We start from the raw sequence: 18,514 nt of genomic DNA, 5'->3' as shown, positions 1-18,514 counted from the left end.
CTATAAATACCACTCCCCCTCATTCGGGAAAGAGAGGGAGAAAGAAAGATAGTAAGAACTCTACTGTTTTCATTCCCATTATTCATTTTTCCACAAAACTAACTTAATCATCGGAGGTATTCTAAGGGAGAAGGCCCGATCTAGCGTGCGTATCATGAAAAGTACAACACAAAGTCACACTCCGTTCAAGAAGAGGACATATTCGGTCAGCCAGACTTGACCGTCCAAAAATAACCTCTTCAGTAAGTTTTACTGAGTTGAAAGGTAACACCAAGATTGTTGGAGTTTAATTGAAAAACAAGATCTTACTAACTAAAACAATACCAGCCCTAGCACATCTTCTTAACACTACAAGAAATTTGGTCATTAGTGACAAAATTTCTCAGTGATGAAAAAAAATCATCACAGAATGGGGTCATTTAACCACAAAACGGCAAGTTGTCACAATTGAGTCAAGGAAGCCAACACATCAGTGACGACCTTGCATTGTTGTCACAATTCGATTCCCGCCAGGAGTCACGGAGAGAGCGGGAACTGCAATAGTGACAACTTTCTAAAAGTCGTCAGTATTAATAGCACTTTCTTTGACAACTTTGCTATTGTTGTCACTGATAACATTATATAGCCGTTAGTGACAACCTAGTCTTATCACTGTTTGATTTAAAATATTTATTGCTTTTTGCAACTATTAATCCTAATTTTTTGTAATCATTATGTGTTCTCTAATGATTTTTAACTGTTGTATACTTATGAGCCTCCTTATTAGTTTAATTTTCTTGTATATGTAATAACTTCATTAGAATAAAAAATAATTAAAAAATAAAAAATTCATTAGTGTAAATAAACTTGTAACTACTTAACTTAGAATGATTATTAGTTAATTTGATATGAATAAATAAGAGTTTTCAAATTCAACCGATTATCGAAGTGGATAAATCCTAAACTCCATAGTTAATTAACTAATACACTTTATGTATTAGTTGAATTGTGCATTTTTTTCTTATTTGAAGATAATGGATTAATAGTGAAGTTTTATAAATAGTAGTTATAATTGATATAAAGTTTTAGCACCTATAAGAACTAGTTAAATTTTATTAAAATGCTTTTCCATTTATATGAATTTAAAAAGTTTTGCCACTAATACTAAAATTTTTAAAATTGTGACACAAAAATAATGAATAAAAATGAAATCTATATTTCAAATACAATTATAAAAGACAAAATTGCACCAATTTTTTTTGTGTAAAAAGGGGGGAATTATGATGTCCAAATCTAGTTAAAATTCAAGACAAAAACAAAGTGGCGCAATTTTAAAATTCAAGGCAAAAAAAAGAGGCGCAAATTTGTCCAAGTCTCTTGTACTACGTAGATGCAAAACAATAACTTTTCTAAGTGTTGAACTCTCTCTCAGACTCTCACAAATCACCTCACTTTTACTCAGCCCGTCAGCCCACACTCACCTCTACCTCTACGGCTCCACCTCCACTTCCACTTCCATTTTCACCTCCACCTCCACCTCTACCACACTCTCGATCTCATCGACAATTGAAGACCAGTGAAGTACCGTGGCTCTTTGGCATTGAAGACCAAGTAATTCTCCAAGTCTCTGCAGCAAAGGTTAGTTCTTTCCCTCTCTTCTTTGTCTCTAAGATAGTTTGCAAATATTTTGGCCCTACGCTTGTTTTTTTTTTCTGAAAATTTCTACCTGCATTCTTGTTGAACCTGTATTGAGGGTGTAATTTAATGGTTATTTACATGATTAAACTTTTCATCCCCTGAAATTTTATTGCCCTAAATTTTAACTTAGGGAAAAAATTAGGGAAAAATTTTTGCCTAGTTATCGTGAATCCCCTAGATTAATTGTATCCTCTGCCTTTTGGCCCACTTGGGAAGGACTTGCTGCTTCCCAATGATTTTTTGTACAAAATCAGCTACGGCTGGACTTGGTAGGGGGAGAATTGAATAATAATGACCAAATTAGATGAGGCAATTGGACAAGCTTTAGATGAGGCATAATAGCATACTCATTTACCTCAAAATATTTATTGCTTTATTCTTATTTAGAAAATTGTAGGTTTTAAAATCCTTCTGTTGTATGTCTTGATCCCACAAAAAAGTTGCAGGGGAAGGGGTTGGTTGCTGCCAATCCTATTGCTATGTTGTTATGCCAAGATTGGCTAATGGTTAGTTGACGAGTTAAAGAAATTAGTAGATGTTCTGTCTCTTATCCTTGAAGCAAGCTACTTCCGAAAAGGTGGTTCTACTAGCAGTGACGATTGTAGTTCATTGGAGACTTGGCCTTCAAAGAAAGCTGCAGGTCACATAATTGAGTTTATTACTTATTATGTTGCCTGTGAAAGAGCAAAGGTCTCTAGAGATATTTTAAGTCAAAATTTGGAGTATTTGACATCAGAAATTAGCTTTTCACCTAGTGTCTCTAGGCAGAATATTGAGATCCACAAAAGAAGAGAGAAGCAATTGCTTACACTTTTAGAGGTTGTACCTGACACAGATTGGGATGCTCCTTACCTGTTGCATTTGTGTGAAAGATGTCAGTTTCACCAGGTATTTCACATGCTGATGAAAATAATATCCATTGTTAGGCAAATCCATGGATATCGAATAAGTCGATTGTAATGTTTTTATGACCTTGTTCAGGTCTGCAGCTTAATTCATTCAAACAGATGTCAGTACATTGCTGCATTGGATAGTTATATAAAAGCTGTAGATGAATCCATTCATGCCTTTTCTTTTATCCATGATATGTTGCAGCGACTGAGTGAGACTGATTCAGAAGCCTTCCAAGCAGCAGTCTTTTCAAGGATTGGTGATCTGGTCAAATTAGACAGGTAATTTTGTGCAAACTCTGATGGTAATTTGTCAGTTACATTCTCACCCAGAGAGCCTTTTTCTTTATTTGAAGACACTTGTTGAAGTTCACACAACTGGAAATCTCAAATTTTCTTGCTTAAGAAAAGATGGAATATAAGAAATTTTCTTGTCCATCACAGTCTTTTCGAAGTTTCTGTGCATATTTTGTATTTACTGGGGAGGGGCAGCTTTATACATTCATGGTCCTCACATCAGAAATGACTACCCCAGAAATCAACATGAGATGACATCTTGATATTTCTGGATTGAAGAGGTCCAATGTCTACCTAATTAACGGTGTCTTTATTTTTTTTGGCTGGCTGATGGCAAGGATTTTGTTGTTTGTTTGCATGTTTCACCATGTTTACAGTCACTATAGTCAGGTCATCCAGATGCATTCAGTTGGTTATTTTCTAGTATTCGTTGTGCCTTGCGCTCTTTCTATCTTGAATTTGATGTGGTTTGGTAAAATTATCAAGGGGCTCATAAAAATGTTAGCAAAGAAGCAGTGAGGAACAGTAATGCTCTGATTTCTTCTATTACCACAGTCAAATTTTTCCCTCGCGTTCCTACTTGTACAAATCTATAGGAGAATGCCCACAAAAAATAGAGAAAGATTAGTTCAACTTTTGTATGTGATCCGTGCAATTCAACTTTGGTTACTTAAGTATGGTGAAGTAGTTTATACATATGTTATGCCATTGTGGATGGGTAATTCCTATGCTTTTTGGTTCCAATTATCATCTATGTTCTTACCTTAATTATCTTTTATTTCTCCATGCAATTCAATTTTGGTTACTTAAGTATGGCAAAGTAGTTTATACTTAGGAGTAGTTTGTGATTTGAAGTGTAATTTGAAATGGTTTTCAGAGTATTCTACCTTAGGGCATAAAATAGGATATGGTGAAGAGGACAGGGTGCTTGTTTTTCTTTCTTGAAAAATAAATGTACCTGATAAATCAATAGCCTATCTGATGCCACTGGCTATGAGGTAATTTTTTTCTCAGCAAACATATTATTTTTCATAGTTATGTTCAGCTTATTATTTACTTGTTAGATTTGAAGCAATACTGAATTCTTGAAGCTAGGAGGGAGTGTTAAAGATAGAGTGGCAACGAAGATTATCGAAGAGGTGACTTAATTGTTTTTCTTTAATTTGCTGCTTTTAAAGTTCTCTTATTTGACTTTGAAAGTTTTGAACTTTGGATCTTTCATTACAGAAATTTGTGCTCTCTAAGCTTAGCATATGTTGTTTTGAAATATTGAAGTGATTTGAGTTTTTGTATGATATGATGGTGTTATTGAGGTAATGTGTTTGAGCACAAGCTAGGATAGTGATGAGTTCTGACCTTGGATGGTAGCTATTAAGTCTTGCAATTTACAGTATTTACTGCTTTAACAAGCATTTACACGGCAATGCCAATGCTTTTCAGTAGCTTTTAGTTGTTTTTGTGATTTGAGTAATTTGGGTATATGGATTTTGATAAGTTTAATATTGTTTATGTAGTACCACTCCATGTATTTATCCTCTAGTGGTTTGGAGAAATGGGTTGTAAAGATTGAGCAACCCATAGACATCTTTCTCACGATACCCATTGTATCAGTTTCTCTTATATAAATGAGGTACACATTGCCTCAGTTTCTCCTATATGAATGGATAGCTCGACACCTTGTATCGTGATTCACATTACTTTGGTTATCATACTGGACACGTTGTATCCTCTGCTATGCATTACTTTGGATTGTTTTGGTTTAGTTCAGTTTAGTTTATTTGAATGTTTAGCTAAGCAAGCGAATCAAAGTTGCTTTTCCTTTAGTGTTGTGCTTGTAGTCTTATCAATTGGTTATATTGTTCATAGCAGTACTTATAGCAGTGCTTGTTGCATTAACAACTTGTTATATTATTCCTTTGAAGCTGAAGTTTAATAGCAGTACTTATTTCTTGAGCTGATTTTCTGCAATAGTTCGGGGTTGATTTTGATTTTCTGGGGCTGATTTTGGTTTTATTTGGGGTTGATTTTGAATGTACAGCTTTAATTATTGAGGTTCTTATTGGATTGCATATTTTAGCTAAGCAACCTAAGTATTGTTACTTCTCCTTCAGTGTTTTAATCCTCCCCTTATCTACTTGTTTTACTACTTTATTACAGATAAATGCTATTTAAACAAAATTTTGGAAGCTGTCTATAGCAATGACTGAAGGACGTTGAAGACAAAGTTACAATTTCTCATGCAAGGGTTCGCTTGGATGTTCTTTGGTTTCTTGAACTCAATTCCTTTTGTAAACGTACCTTATGAATATGTGATATTTAGGCACAATGTTACTTTTATAGACCTTTGTTGGGTAATGTGCACCTCAATATGACATTTCAGTACTGAATGTGCTATATTGGCATGTAGCCTAATGCAACAACTACTTTTAATTATCGATTGTTTAGATTATTTCTTTCTATTTATTTTAGATAAATAATTTACCATGCTAAATTGTGAGTTTATTGAAATGGAGCTGACAATGTTAAAGATCACAAATGACAAAAAAGAGCTGTTGCATAACAAGAATAAAAAACTCTTTGTGACAACAAAGCTTGTCACTAACTCCAAACTTCAATTGTGACAAGAAATGTTGTCAATAAGTATATCATATAAGTGACAACTTCTGACACTTTTCAGTGACAACCTTGATCAATACATCTCTGACAACATGTCAAGTCGTCAATAAAACTCTTTCATACTGTTGTCACTAATGACAACTATTCACTGACGACTTTTTGTGTTGTCACTATATACTTTTACCGACGGAGATATAGTGACGACTCTGTGACGACGCAAAAGTCGTCAATAAAAGTCATTAGTGACAACATTTCTATGTCTTGTGATGAAATATTGTTGTCACTGATGACCAAATTTCTTGTAGTGTAACTTATGAATAAGCAGAGTTGTTTAATACCAATTTTAAGCTTTTCAAGTACTGTTCTTAGCTATTTTTCAATATTCTACTAGTACTACTATGTGTTTTTTTTTTTTTTTGGTTCTTTAACCATAAGGTGGTAGAATATATATATATATATATGTATGCATAACTTTGTGGGTAGTATCTAATACAATATTTTTTTGATTATAGCATCGCTGTGACTGAAAATTTTCTTCCTTGTCATAATTTTCTAACAGACTATAATCTTTTAAGATTTGTCAAGTCACTTCTGACTATACATGATTGCTTGAAAAGGGTGATAATTTAGATGATACTTGCAAATTTGCGTGAAAATGGACATTATTTTTTTTTTATGTATATAAAGAGAAAGGTGCCTGATTGCTTGATAGAAAGAATACATATGATTGAATCTAGGTAGTGCATTTTACATTTCAATGATGGTGATATTAACGGTGAATATATAAGAAGTCAATTTTCCGAAAACTTCTAATAGCAATCACGGAGGACCTTAATATTGTAAAACTTGAATCGCAGAATTATAGGGCACAATCACCGAAATTAAAACCGTCAATGAAAAGAGAAGAGTTAAGTCGTTCTTTTTCTTTTTTTGAATAGGAAAAATTAATTAGTGTAGCATATCTCTTTTTAACATATTTAATACGACAAAGTAGTTTTGCTGCATGAGTTAATTTAGGGACAAAGAATTATGGGCCAAAGTCTGATGTTGATGAATCTCGGAATAGCTAATGTTGAACGAAGCTGCGAAAAGACGTGATTCTCGAAGAAGTTGAATTGAAAAGTTTGACCCTAATGGGCCATCCAAAGCATCGATCTGCTCGTGTTTCACTTCAAGAAAGTTAGCTCCTTAGTCATGATTGTGACCGGGCCATAGACATGCAGACACATTTACCTATGGGCGACTGGACGCCTTTCAGGTCCGCATATGAAACATTGAATCTAGCTGCCTGCTTGTTTTAATTTCCTTGAGAATGAAAAACGTGAAACTTAATCGTTTCTGTATCATCATCTAGGGCCTGTTTGGAACCGAGTTTTTTGGCTAAATTTTTTAGCTAATAATTTTTTAATAACTTTAACTACAGGAACCTAAAAAAACTTATCAAATTTTTTAACGTACACACTTCAAAATATCTAATACAGAAAAAACTTCCTCTTTTCTTTTTCTTTCTCCCCCACCCTTATCCACCACACCTTCATCGCAGGCCACCTCACCGCCGCCGGGCACCACCACCTCCGCCGCTGTTTCTAGCGTCCACCACCTATTCCGGAGCCGGCCTACCCCCTTTTTTTTTCCTTCTCCCTCTCCCCCTCCCCCTCCCCCTCCCACTCTCCTCCCTGGCCACCCTCCTGCTTCCTTAGCTGCGATCTGGTCACACGGTAGCAGATCGCAGATGCGATCTGGTCGAATGACCGGATTGGGCAAAAGGGGATGGGGAAGGGGAGGGGAGTAGGAAAGGGGAGGAGAATGGGAGAGGAAGATGGAGAAGAGGGGGAGAGAAAAAGCAAAAAAAAAAAAATTGTAGGTGCCATGGCTGCTGGTTCTCTGCTTCGGGAGGGAGAGGGAGATGGTGAAGGGGAGTAAAGGGGGAGAGGGGAGCAGAGAGGGAGAAGAAGGGAAGAGAAAAAGAAAAAAAAATTTGGGGAGAGGGGCTGCTGGTTCGTCTGGTACCGCGAAGGAAGAGGGAAGGGGAAGGAAGGAGGAAGAAGAAGAAGAAGAAAGGAAAGAAAAGAAAAATGAAAGAAAGAAAAAGAAAGAAAAAAAGAAAAAAAAATGGTAGGACCATGGCTGCTGGGAACTGGGAAGACAGAGGTAACGGAGGAGGGAAGGGGGAGGGAGAAGGAAGAAGAAGAAGAAGTGAGAAAAGAAAAGAAAAAGGAAAGAAAGAAAAAGAAAAAGAAAGAGAAAGAGAAAAAGAAAGAAAAAAAAAAAGGAAAAAAAAAATTCACCTTACAAAAACTTCTACAAAATTTTTTCAAAAACTTCTACAGTGCACTACAGTAAAGTTTTAGATAAACTCCCAAAAAACTCAAGTTCCAAACAGGCCCTATATTCTGAACCTTAATTCTTCTCAAGAAACTAAAATGGAAAATAAAAATAACCCAAACAAAAAGCCAATGATGTCAGTAGCAGAGCTAAGAGCATATGAAGAGGGGAATAGACATTAAAAAGGAATATTGAATATAAATACTTTAAAAATCTTAAAAAGGAATAGACATTAAATTTCTCTAGCTATAAGACGAAAGTAAAAAAAAAAAAAAAAAGGAAGTAAAAAGTGCAATTTTAGTAGTTTTGATGCAGTTTTAATGCTTAAAATTTTGACAAATGCAAATTTGGTCTTCACAGTTTAGCGCAAGCGTGATTCTAATCTATAAACATTTGGAAAAGCAAATTTGGAGCAAATTTCAAACAATTGACGATTTTTTCCAAATACCAACAAAATCAGTCAAATTTGGTCACACATTTTGTATAAACTCGGGACTAGATTTGCCTGTCAAATCTTTAACAACTAAAACTACACATATTATACATTGAGGATCAAATTTACTCTTGTCAAAACTTTAAGAACTAAAACTGCATAGAAACTAAATATTAAGAACTAAAATTACATTTTTTTTCCCTATATTACAGTATTAGATCACGATTTCAGGGGGCAAGAGAAGGACTTCGTACGCAAATTGTAAAATTTCATAGAGGGTAAGAGAAGCTTTTAAAATTTAAAGGGGAGGCGAGGAGGGCCCAGCTGCATGCCTCCGCTTTATGCTATGCTATGAAGCCATGTACAGCAGACAGCTAGTGTTACAGAAATTGTTGAGGAGCTCCTGAGTTTCCCGCTTCAGTGGGTGAAACTGTGATGGGATTTAAAGCCGTAACCTTCTAAGGAGTGCAGTTTTGAGAGCATCCTCAGTAGCCAAAGCATCATTTCTGGGAATCCTAATCACAACATCGTGTAGCATCAAGTCCTGTACGGGGGAGAAGCTTGCGGAGCAAACTTGGAGCTCCATTTGTCGCAGTGCATCCATCAATTTGGCTGATGGGTAATTCACATCCGGACATAGAATGTGGAGAATGGCTACCGATCCATTTACAAACTTTACTTGGATTTCATGACTCGAATTATTAGCAGTATATGGAACACTACTGTAAGGTTTAGATGACATTCCGCTTTGATTTTGATCAGCTGTGACGGTGCTTTGAGTCTCTTGAATGAAATCCCCGCAGCTTGTGGCAGTAGTAACAAGTAGTTTGCGATCATGATATTGTGCTCCTCCTAGCGATCCAACTCCAACTCTGGCCTCCAATTCCTGAATTTTGGCCTTGAGCTCGTTGATGTAAGCGACTGCATCTGCAAGAAGCGAGGCTTTGTCCATTCTGGATACGTTGGGTACCACGCTTCTGAGAGCATAGAATCTGTGATTGAGCTTCTCTCGCCTCTGCCTTTCTGCCTCCACATGGTTCAGCGCCATTTCTTGCCCCGTCATGGATGCCTCTCTCATTCTTCTTCTCGATGACGGCGATCGGACCTTGCTCCATTTTCCTGCCGCCTCGGGCATGAAATTTTGAGTTTCCAATAGTTTGGGACCAGTGTGAGCCATCCCTGCAGATCCAGTTGATATCCGCTGCCCACCTATTGGTGTCAACGTTCCTGAAGCGGATTCATCATCAATGTTCATAATTGTTAAGTTGCTTTCCTGGGGCTTGTCTTCCTGCAGTGAGTTTTGTTTGGGATCATGACCTAGCAGGCCGCCAATGTCAAACAGTCCTCCTCCTGCAGGAGTAGTATTATTACTACCAAGGATGGCGTCTCTGGTGGTGGTAGTTGTACTAGTACTGCTGGTGCTGTTTTGATCTTCTGAGCCAAACAGTGTCTTGCAAAGTTGCACCAGTCCCCAGTCTTCTTTTATCAATTCTGAGGATCCCAATTCCAGAATTCCACCTGAAGTGGAGATGCAAACAAAAGTTTTAACTCCATGAGAATGAGCTTCTTTAGCCCTCTCGCAGTTGTAAAACAGGAGTTGGTGATCTCCAACTAACCACGCATACGAACCCGAATTGAAGGTTCGGACCAGAAGGTCTTCTCCGGACACAAAGCACCTGGTCAGCGACAGCATATAAAACCACTCCGAATCAGCAACATCCCGGCCATCACCAAATCCATCGCTTTTGCTGTGGGAAGTAGAATCCCTCCAGGGAAAGGACGAAGGAACTTCTTTCCCTGCCTTCCTTCTCCCGAAGATGTCCTGAGTGGTCACCTTCACGCCGTTATCGGCAAGTGGTTGCTGTAGTAGCAATCCGTTGTTATTGCACGCTCTCTGGGAACAGTCTTTAGGCCCGCGGAAATGGCCATCACCCCACGACAAAACCAGGCGCCCGTCTCGATCCCTTGATGCCTGCCAGAAGATAGAATAAACCCACCACTCTCGCTGGTTTTGCATGATGAACTGCAACCGTTGCTTAGGTGCAGCAAGTGTTGCTTCGCAGAGTAGCGAAGCCGGAGAAGATGCTGCAGCAGCTAGAATGTCTTCCATTGATATTAGTCACTACAGACCACAAAATGATGAAGATGATAGGGTCTGATTTCAGATACAGAGATACAAGATATAAAATACTACTAAAAGTTTCTTACTGTTTATTTCCAGAATTACGAAAGAGGAGAATAGGATGAGTTTCAATTGGTGGGCAAGGGATTCAAGAGTTAAATACTGCTTATATGATTCTAAGGTAAAAGGGCTAAGCGGTATATATATTTTTCTCCGGGGGCAGCGCTGTATTACGTCCATTCCCTAACTGGGCGTCAACGTTATACCCGCTCAGCGTGTATCACGTGCAAATTTCTGATTCCCTAGCAATGTACCACAACCAACCAATAATTAGACATCTACCCCTAACTATCTTCCAAAACTAATAAGCACCCTTTTTTTTTTTTTTTTGCCAACACGATAGGGATTCTATTCTATAATTACTCCTATTCTATATTAAAGGGAGGAGGGAACCTAAAGAGATTAAAGGGGAATCTAGCGAGTCACCACCGGTTCAACGGCACCTACTGACGAAATTTTTAAAAGAGTTTGGATATTATAATACATGTAAATCAAGAAATTCGATCCCTTGACCTACAATCAAATAGAGATATAAACTTTCTTGGTGTCCAAGTACCTAAATACCATAAGGTTCTCATAACTTCTTAATGGAACACTTTAGTTTGTCTTTGCCCTTAGATTTGTATATACAATCATGCACTTAAAAATAATATACCACATACTTTGCCCGTTGTGGCCTCTAACGGAGATTGAATTGCGCTTATTTTCTGCTATGTAGTGAAGTAGAAATTTAATATTATAATGCAGGCTAGCGCTACAATTGGTCAGGCCTCATTTCTATGTGGAAAAGAATTTTAATAGTGATTTGTAATTCTAAATTATCACTGATAGCTCCTTGTTCAAATCAATTGAAAATTTATGAGTTTTGTTTTTAGCTATTTTACTAGAGAGAGAGAGAGGAGTTTGCTTCTCGTAATTTGCATCTATCTAGTAAAATATTCTTATTCATTTAGCGGTATAAAAGTTTTTCCATTGAAAAATAGTTGTCAAAATTTATTACAGTTCAACCAATTTACTACAACTTGATAGTATATACAATTGATAACTTAGGGTACAAATCACATATGGGTGACAATAGAGGTGGCAATATGGATAAATGGTTCATAACTGGTTTTGACTTAATGGATGGTGGATGAAATTTATCCAATCCATTTAGATCCATTTAATAAATGGATCTAAATGGATGGATCTAAATGGATTAAATAAAAACCAATTATCCATTTATGATCCATTTATATATTTTGGTTATTTTTTTTTGTATTACCATTTCTTATAATATGAAGATACATTTTTTATGTACTTGTAAATTTTAGGTGTATATGAATGAGAAAAAGGACAAAATACTTAGATTTAGAATGTGTGTGTATGTATTCTTTATTACTCGTCAGATATTATATTTTTCATTCCATATAGTAAGTATACATCAATATAAATCAGAATTGTTCAGTCTTTACTCTTCTCCAGCCACAGATTATAATCTTTTTAACATTTCTATAGACGCTTTTATCTCCAAATGATCCAAAATAAAATGTCTATGATAGACGTGAAGTTAATAACCAGAACAACCTTAATTTTCTTTCCTGAGTGCCTGATATATCAATTAAGCACTGCAATTTATTACTACTACTAAACTGGTCCAAGTCCAAGAAGAGGAGAAGGACAAGGTCTTTAATCTGTTAATTACAAGTGTAAAAGTAGAAAAAGAGAAAAATTAATAATAATAATGATCCACGAAGGGATAAACAATGAAGATAAACCAAAGAGAAACTAATAAAGGTGGCTAAGATTACTGGTAGTGCAAAATATTTACTGGGACTTTCTTTTTTTTTTAATCGTTATTATTCGGTAAATCCACATCCATGTGTGGGTGCAGACTGTGCAGTTAATATATGGTTAAATTAGTTGGTCCTGTTTTGTTTGTGTGCGGGTCTAATTCTGGTGACTTTCTCACTCTATGACTCGCTGCTCAATAACGTGAAGAAATATATGGTTTTAGTTATTTCTTTTTCATTTCTTTTATTTGATTTTTAAGTAAATGGATATATATGGTTTTTATGGATAATCCATATAAATCTATTTAATTTAATGGTTTTACTTTGGTCAACCATTTAAAACCAATACTATAAATGGATAATCCAAATCCATTTAATTATGGATTATATGGATGGATAAATGGATTTCAATCCAAATTGCCACCTCTAGGTGACAATTTAGGAGTGCATATTGCTATTAACCCAAAATGACATACCGCTGCATTGCCCTGCCCCCAACGGTGAGACGCAGCATAAAGGCAACATGGAAGAGTGAGCAACAGAATGACAGTAGGGTCCATTGATTCCGGAAGGAAGAATTATGATGACATTCACACTCACAGATCAGAGAAGGATTACACCGCACCGGCAATCACCGTGATATACTGTTGCCAAAGTTTTTTTTTTTTTTTTTTTTAAGGATGCTGTTGCCAAAGTTCTTGAACAGGGAAAAAACCAATCTCTATCGTGAAAAATCAGAAAATCAAGTAGAACACTGATGAATAGTACACCCGTCTGGTCCGGTGGTGGTTCTGTCCCCATCGGTTCCATAGGCTCAGTTAAGCCTCCCCGTAGATAGAGTAGGAGTAGAGATGACAATCGAAAAAAAAAAAAAAAAAAAGTAGAACACTGATGAAGTATACATTAGCAGAGTCTGTTGGGATATAATAGTACATGAAAGAAAAGCATGAGAATTAGCGAGTTAACAAAGCATAATAAAGACTAAGGCCTTGTTTGGATTGCATTTTCTTGAATTTTTTGTAGAAAAATTACTGTAACAATTTGATGTATGTGAGAAAAAAAGTAACAGAAAAATGTGATTACAAAAAACGACGCAATTTTTCGGCGAAAAATGACTGTCCAAAACGGGGTTTAAGATTTTTTTAATGCATGCACCCGTTCAACTTTGGAAATGAATTCCACATTCATGCACGTGTTTAAGAAGCTTTAATATGGTAGTCACGTCATAAATTTAAGGGTGTCAGTTGGCTCGATCATGCATTACAGAGTCATGAGACCTGCCAAAAAAAAAATTTTTCTATTTATGAAAGGTTCCTATTCTCTTAAATTGGCTTTGTAATAATTGTCAACCATAGAAGATCCTAATATGTGATCTTTGCTCATAATTCCGTACAGACCCGTCCTCATGGATTATGAATTAAAAAGAAATGCTATACTCCATGAAACCGAAAGTCAAAAGGTATATAGGAAGAGACCCGAATTGTCTAGGGGGTAAGAACGATAACATGGTGAAGCAGAAAAAAGGTTTCTATTCTGGGCAAGCAGGAAGATTATGCGCATGCCATCCAATTTATTTGTTTTTCTAATTTTTGCCAAGGTATTAATGCTACCATGATTTTAGACTAGAAAAGCTGTTATTACGTACACAATCTACACTCCAGAGCATAGAGAGTCAACTTGCACAAATGCTTGTTTCCCACATCTATCAAAAGTCCCCTGTGAGACCTCAAGAGTTGCCGGCTTTTGGGGTTCTCACGGGAATATGGGTTGACAAATCTATCAAAAGTCCTTTGGGCTTGGAAAAAAGACATCAGCCTCATTCACGGGGGGTAACGGGTCTCTTTAGGTTCAGCCCACCGCAGGGCAGGCTCCCTTGTGGAGGTTGATATCCCACATCGGAGAACTAGGGGGTTGGGTAGTAGTAGTTAAGTCCCCTGTGAGACCTCAAGAGTTGCCGGCTTTTGGGGTTCTCACGGGAATATGGTTTGACAAATCTATCAAAAGTCCTTTGGGTTTGGAAAAAAGTACAAAACTACTACTCCCTATAAAAATTGTTCATGTTAAAAAAATGTTACCTAATGGGGAGACATATTTTTTGCTTTCTTTCCAAAACTAGCTATTGACGTTTGCAAACAAAGCAACGATGCAAGTAATAATTTGGGTAGCCCTCCTTGGTTCTTTTGTTTGGAGAATGTTGTCCCTCAAGAATTTTATCCGAATAGATTGGAGAATTTTGTCCTGAATGGAAAAGCCCCAGATCAAACCAACAGCGTCTTATTTTCTAGTGTTAAGGTGACATCATCGCCACCCTCCAACGGACTTGAAAAATCTATTTTTTAATCACTTTTTTATTTCATATATATCAAATTATTGCTGTACATTTTTTTTAATATAAAAACTCCAAAAAATAGCAATCCAAAAAGACTTGCTTTTCTAGTGTGGTGTTGATATTAATTTTCTTGATCTTCCTCCTCAGCATTCTTTCCTATTAATTTTCAAAATTACACATTTCCACGGCAGAGGTTGCGCTTAATTAGGGACTGCAACATGGACACTCGCCCTGTAGGGGAGGAAGGGGGGGGGGGTGGGGACATAACCCTGCCTAACAAATATAAATAAAATTATTAATACATCTATATTTTCCATGTTAAATTATTAACACATTTATTTTTTTCCATGTTATGTTGGCTTAAACTAATAATAGTAGTGGTAATATTAGTTTTTCGTAACGATAGTACTACTAGTAATAATAGTAGTGGTAATATTAATTAGTCTTTTCTAATAATAAAGGTGCTAAGAGAGAAGAAAAGGAAAAGAAAAAAAAGGTGCAGTACTCACGGGACGAGATGAGTTACATGGCGACGGAGCAAGTTTGTGACCCGCTCCATTGCCATCCTTTCCTGAGCTTTGATTCTCCCTCGACTTAAACCCACAATGGTTGGGCAAGCAAAATCATATAGTACTTATTTGGTGTTGAGTATGATTAAGGAGTTTATATATGATTACAAGTTGGCTCAGCATAACCATACGTACTCTTACTTATTTGGTTTTGATTTGGAAAGTAAAGTAACTTTTGACATGACTCTAGAACAGTTTAGTTTTATTTTTCAAAACATTGAAGAGAGCAGAATCTGTTTTTTTAGAAATTTACGGATGAGAAAATGGAGGAATCTTATAATCAGTTAATTGGTCTTTGCGTGTGTGTGTGTGTGTGGTGAATGAAGACAATGTTGACTCTGTGGCCGTTATTGGTAGTATATTTCAAACAGCAAATAAAAAAAGGGAAGATTTTGTTGGGTTTCACTCATTTCCATCCCTCTCATGCTGACAACAAAAACAGGGAAGTTTCTGTTCCGGACATTGACGATTTTGTGAGCCAGTGCTGACTAGGCATCCACGTCAGTTTGGTCATCCTAAACAAACAACAATATTGCTGGGGGCGCGTGTATGGTTCGAGGGTGATTCAATTTTCATCGATATACGTATGATCCTATTGTGTCACCTCCTAATATAGATTAGAGTAAAAGTAGATGTAAATAGAGGCCATGAAAAAAAAAAAAAAAAAAAAGTTGGGATGCCGCGTTTAGAATTGCTTGAGGCTGCAGGCATCCCCTTGATGTCCCTCCCAAACTAATATATATTATTATTGTCTCCCGACATATACGGTCTGTTATTATTTTGAAAAACAAGCTACACATACTTGGATTGCTTGTTTGGTCTATGTTTGGTTACACAATCCATATCTATCTAAACTAATACTACAACTGATTTGTAAAGCAAAAGACATATACTGTGTATGGTAGGTACTATGTATTATTCGGAAATGGCTGTCTGTACTTCTGAAACGGACCCATGGCCGCAGGGATGGTCCATAGCCGTAGGTTGTGTAACCGTGGTGATCAGTGTCCATTGTCCCGCACCTATCCTGTATAGCCCCTGTTACAATTACAACATGCAAGGCACGTGTTGTGCTGTGTTTGAGATATGTCGACTTTTCCTACGGATTTTGTTAGATTGTGTTTGGTATTAAAACAATTTAGCGAATAGTAGTTAAATAAATTTTGTTGTTGTGATATTTGATGACCAAAGATCATGGTGTTGTTTAGCAGCTAAGATTGCAGGTGCAGCTGCGTAGATCGAGATGGGGGCGCGGTCCCAAAGCGAGAGTGAGCGGCCGAGGGTTGCGATCACTTTCAGTTATAGGACATGGAAGCGCCGTTGGTACAAGTAACTGTGTGTTGTTAGGTTCCATGAATGTAGATGAATGATGGAAGAAGGATATATTATTACTGATCACAGAAAGGAAAGGTTGGGGCGAGGGGGCGTGGAGGGTGGTCAACGTCGTCCACATGGGAATTATGGGCGGCTAACTGTTTCCTCAAATTATCGCCAATTACGCCCCAATGAAATCCCACCACCACCCATCCACACACACACACACACAGGGCCCCCTCTTCCTTTCTTGGAAAAAAAAGAATACAAAATTATTTCTTGTTACGTTGATCACCATCCAGAATCCCTACAGTTAATCTCAGGCATGCCTTTCACGCGCGCTTCTTGATTGCGAGTTCTTTCCTTAGGAACCAGTAGAAAATCAACCACGATTCATGGTAATGAGAGGATCACTATCCAGTCCATCAGATATGAGAGGATCATCTTTCTTTACAACTCTATCTACTAAAGGTAGTGCTAATTATTTCGCTCTCAACCTAAAATTTCAAGTGACTAAGATGTATATGCATATTCTGTTTTATCGCCAGTCTTTCTTAACCAGAAAATGGCAAACTGGCGACAGCACTCATAAAACGAAAACAATTGTCTTGGGAGTGCAAAAGTACAATCCCTACATTTGTTTCCCCTTTCAAACGGTCCCCAGTTAACTGATGATTGACATGAACGCCCACCCACTAACTTTTTCAATCGTAGAAAACGTCTCATCGGACGGCCATCGTCTCAGCTCCAGTTTATGATGCAACAACACACCTTAGACATGAAGGTCAGGTCCTGATCAACAGTTAGCTATGGCTAATGAAAGAAGGCTAACCCAAGGTGGTGGTGGTTGTGGATTTAGCTGCGGATTTTCTCTACTAACCACCATCCCATCCCCACATTTATTTTATCCAACTTCAAATTCCACCAATCTCTAAACTCATGGTCTTAGAAAACACACCCCCAAAAACCAAAAAAAAAGGAAAAAGAAATGGTGTCTAACTTGTTTACTCTTTTTTTTTTTTTTTTTATATAATCCTTTTCCCCATTATTGAAATAGGCAACAATTTTTCTACGAAAAAGAAAAAGAAAGAAAAGGGCCAAGAGATTAGCAGGCCGAGGTTCATTAACTGACCGAGCAACGGTCAACCGGGCTCGGCCTATTCAGTCCATCACCCATCATAAGCGCTCACACCTTAAATGACCCAGGTTTTCCCGGGCCTAATTAGACTGAATAACTAATTGGGCTTTCCAATCGTGCCAAAAACCATTTTTTTCGGCTGCATACCTCAACTTGGGCCGTTAGAGTCCATTTTTATTTCTGTACAATTCGATTTCCATGCCCTTCGCCGCCCTTTTTACCCAAACAATAATGAAAAAACGACTGCTTTCTAGCTATATAGGATTTGTAAATAAGAGACGAGATCGATGAGGTGCCAAAAAACAAATAAGTTCGAAATGTAGTACTAGTACCATACAACAGTTAAAAAGAGTGTCATATTACAGTACATTACATTACATTCAAAAAGAAGAAGAAGAAGGGGTGGTAGCTGTCAGATTAGAGTATAGCACAAATTTTGTTGGTGCAGGCAGGCTGTGTGGACGACCAAACCGAGCTATGCGTCCTAGAATTGCTGAGGTGAGAGGTCTCCATGTACATACAAATCCACAGGCCACAGGGGAAGAAGCCTATTTTTCCTTTCTTCTTTTTCTGGGGAGGGGAGGGGAGGGAGGAAGTCAAGTAAGTCGGTCTTCCAAGACTCACAACATTTATTATGGTAGTAGTAGTACTCGTAGCATATGTTAAAGAGTTGCTGATTGTTCGTTTTGAAAATTAAAGTTTGAATGAATAGGTCAGGACGTAGGACTTGGGAGCAATATCAAATACTATGTTTTTCAGCCACCGAGTGAGTGGCGTTTCGAGGAAAACACTTTCCATCAAAATGGCACTCTAAAACGGGGCTGAAATCGGAGAAAGTAACCTGACATTTTGACTTTGCTCCCAAACTCCGATAACGACCACCCGCAATTTGCTAACCATTGGTTTTGCTGAGAATTAATCTTAACTTAATTGGCTGACAACTTTTTAAATGATTGATTGCCAGATAAAAAA

General features: G+C 37.2%; 1 protein-coding gene and 1 long non-coding RNA gene across 3 annotated transcripts; one reads left to right on the top strand and one right to left on the bottom strand.

Moving 5' to 3' along the window:
• Positions 1-1,403: 1,403 nt before the first annotated feature.
• On the top strand, positions 1,404-5,286 carry LOC140013101 (uncharacterized). 2 transcript variants are annotated; one of them, XR_011820174.1, is made up of 4 exons: positions 1,404-1,617; positions 2,773-2,849; positions 3,929-4,003; positions 5,022-5,286. It is a non-coding gene; the product is annotated as an uncharacterized lncRNA (long non-coding RNA). The 2 variants fall into 2 exon arrangements; XR_011820173.1 differs by lacking the exon at positions 1,404-1,617 and having other exon boundaries at positions 2,715-2,849.
• A 3,091-nt stretch (positions 5,287-8,377) lies between these two features.
• Positions 8,378-10,505, bottom strand: LOC113705029 (transcription factor bHLH14-like). Its single transcript, XM_027226893.2, has one exon. It carries the CDS (start codon positions 10,346-10,348, stop codon positions 8,681-8,683), a length of 1,668 nt encoding a protein of 555 aa, XP_027082694.1. The 5' UTR covers positions 10,349-10,505; the 3' UTR covers positions 8,378-8,680.
• Between the last annotated feature and the right edge of the window lie 8,009 nt (positions 10,506-18,514).

This window comes from Coffea arabica, chromosome 8e, assembly GCF_036785885.1.
Source record: "Coffea arabica cultivar ET-39 chromosome 8e, Coffea Arabica ET-39 HiFi, whole genome shotgun sequence".
NCBI lineage: Eukaryota > Viridiplantae > Streptophyta > Magnoliopsida > Gentianales > Rubiaceae > Coffea > Coffea arabica.
This window is presented reverse-complemented; position numbering and strand designations above follow the sequence as displayed.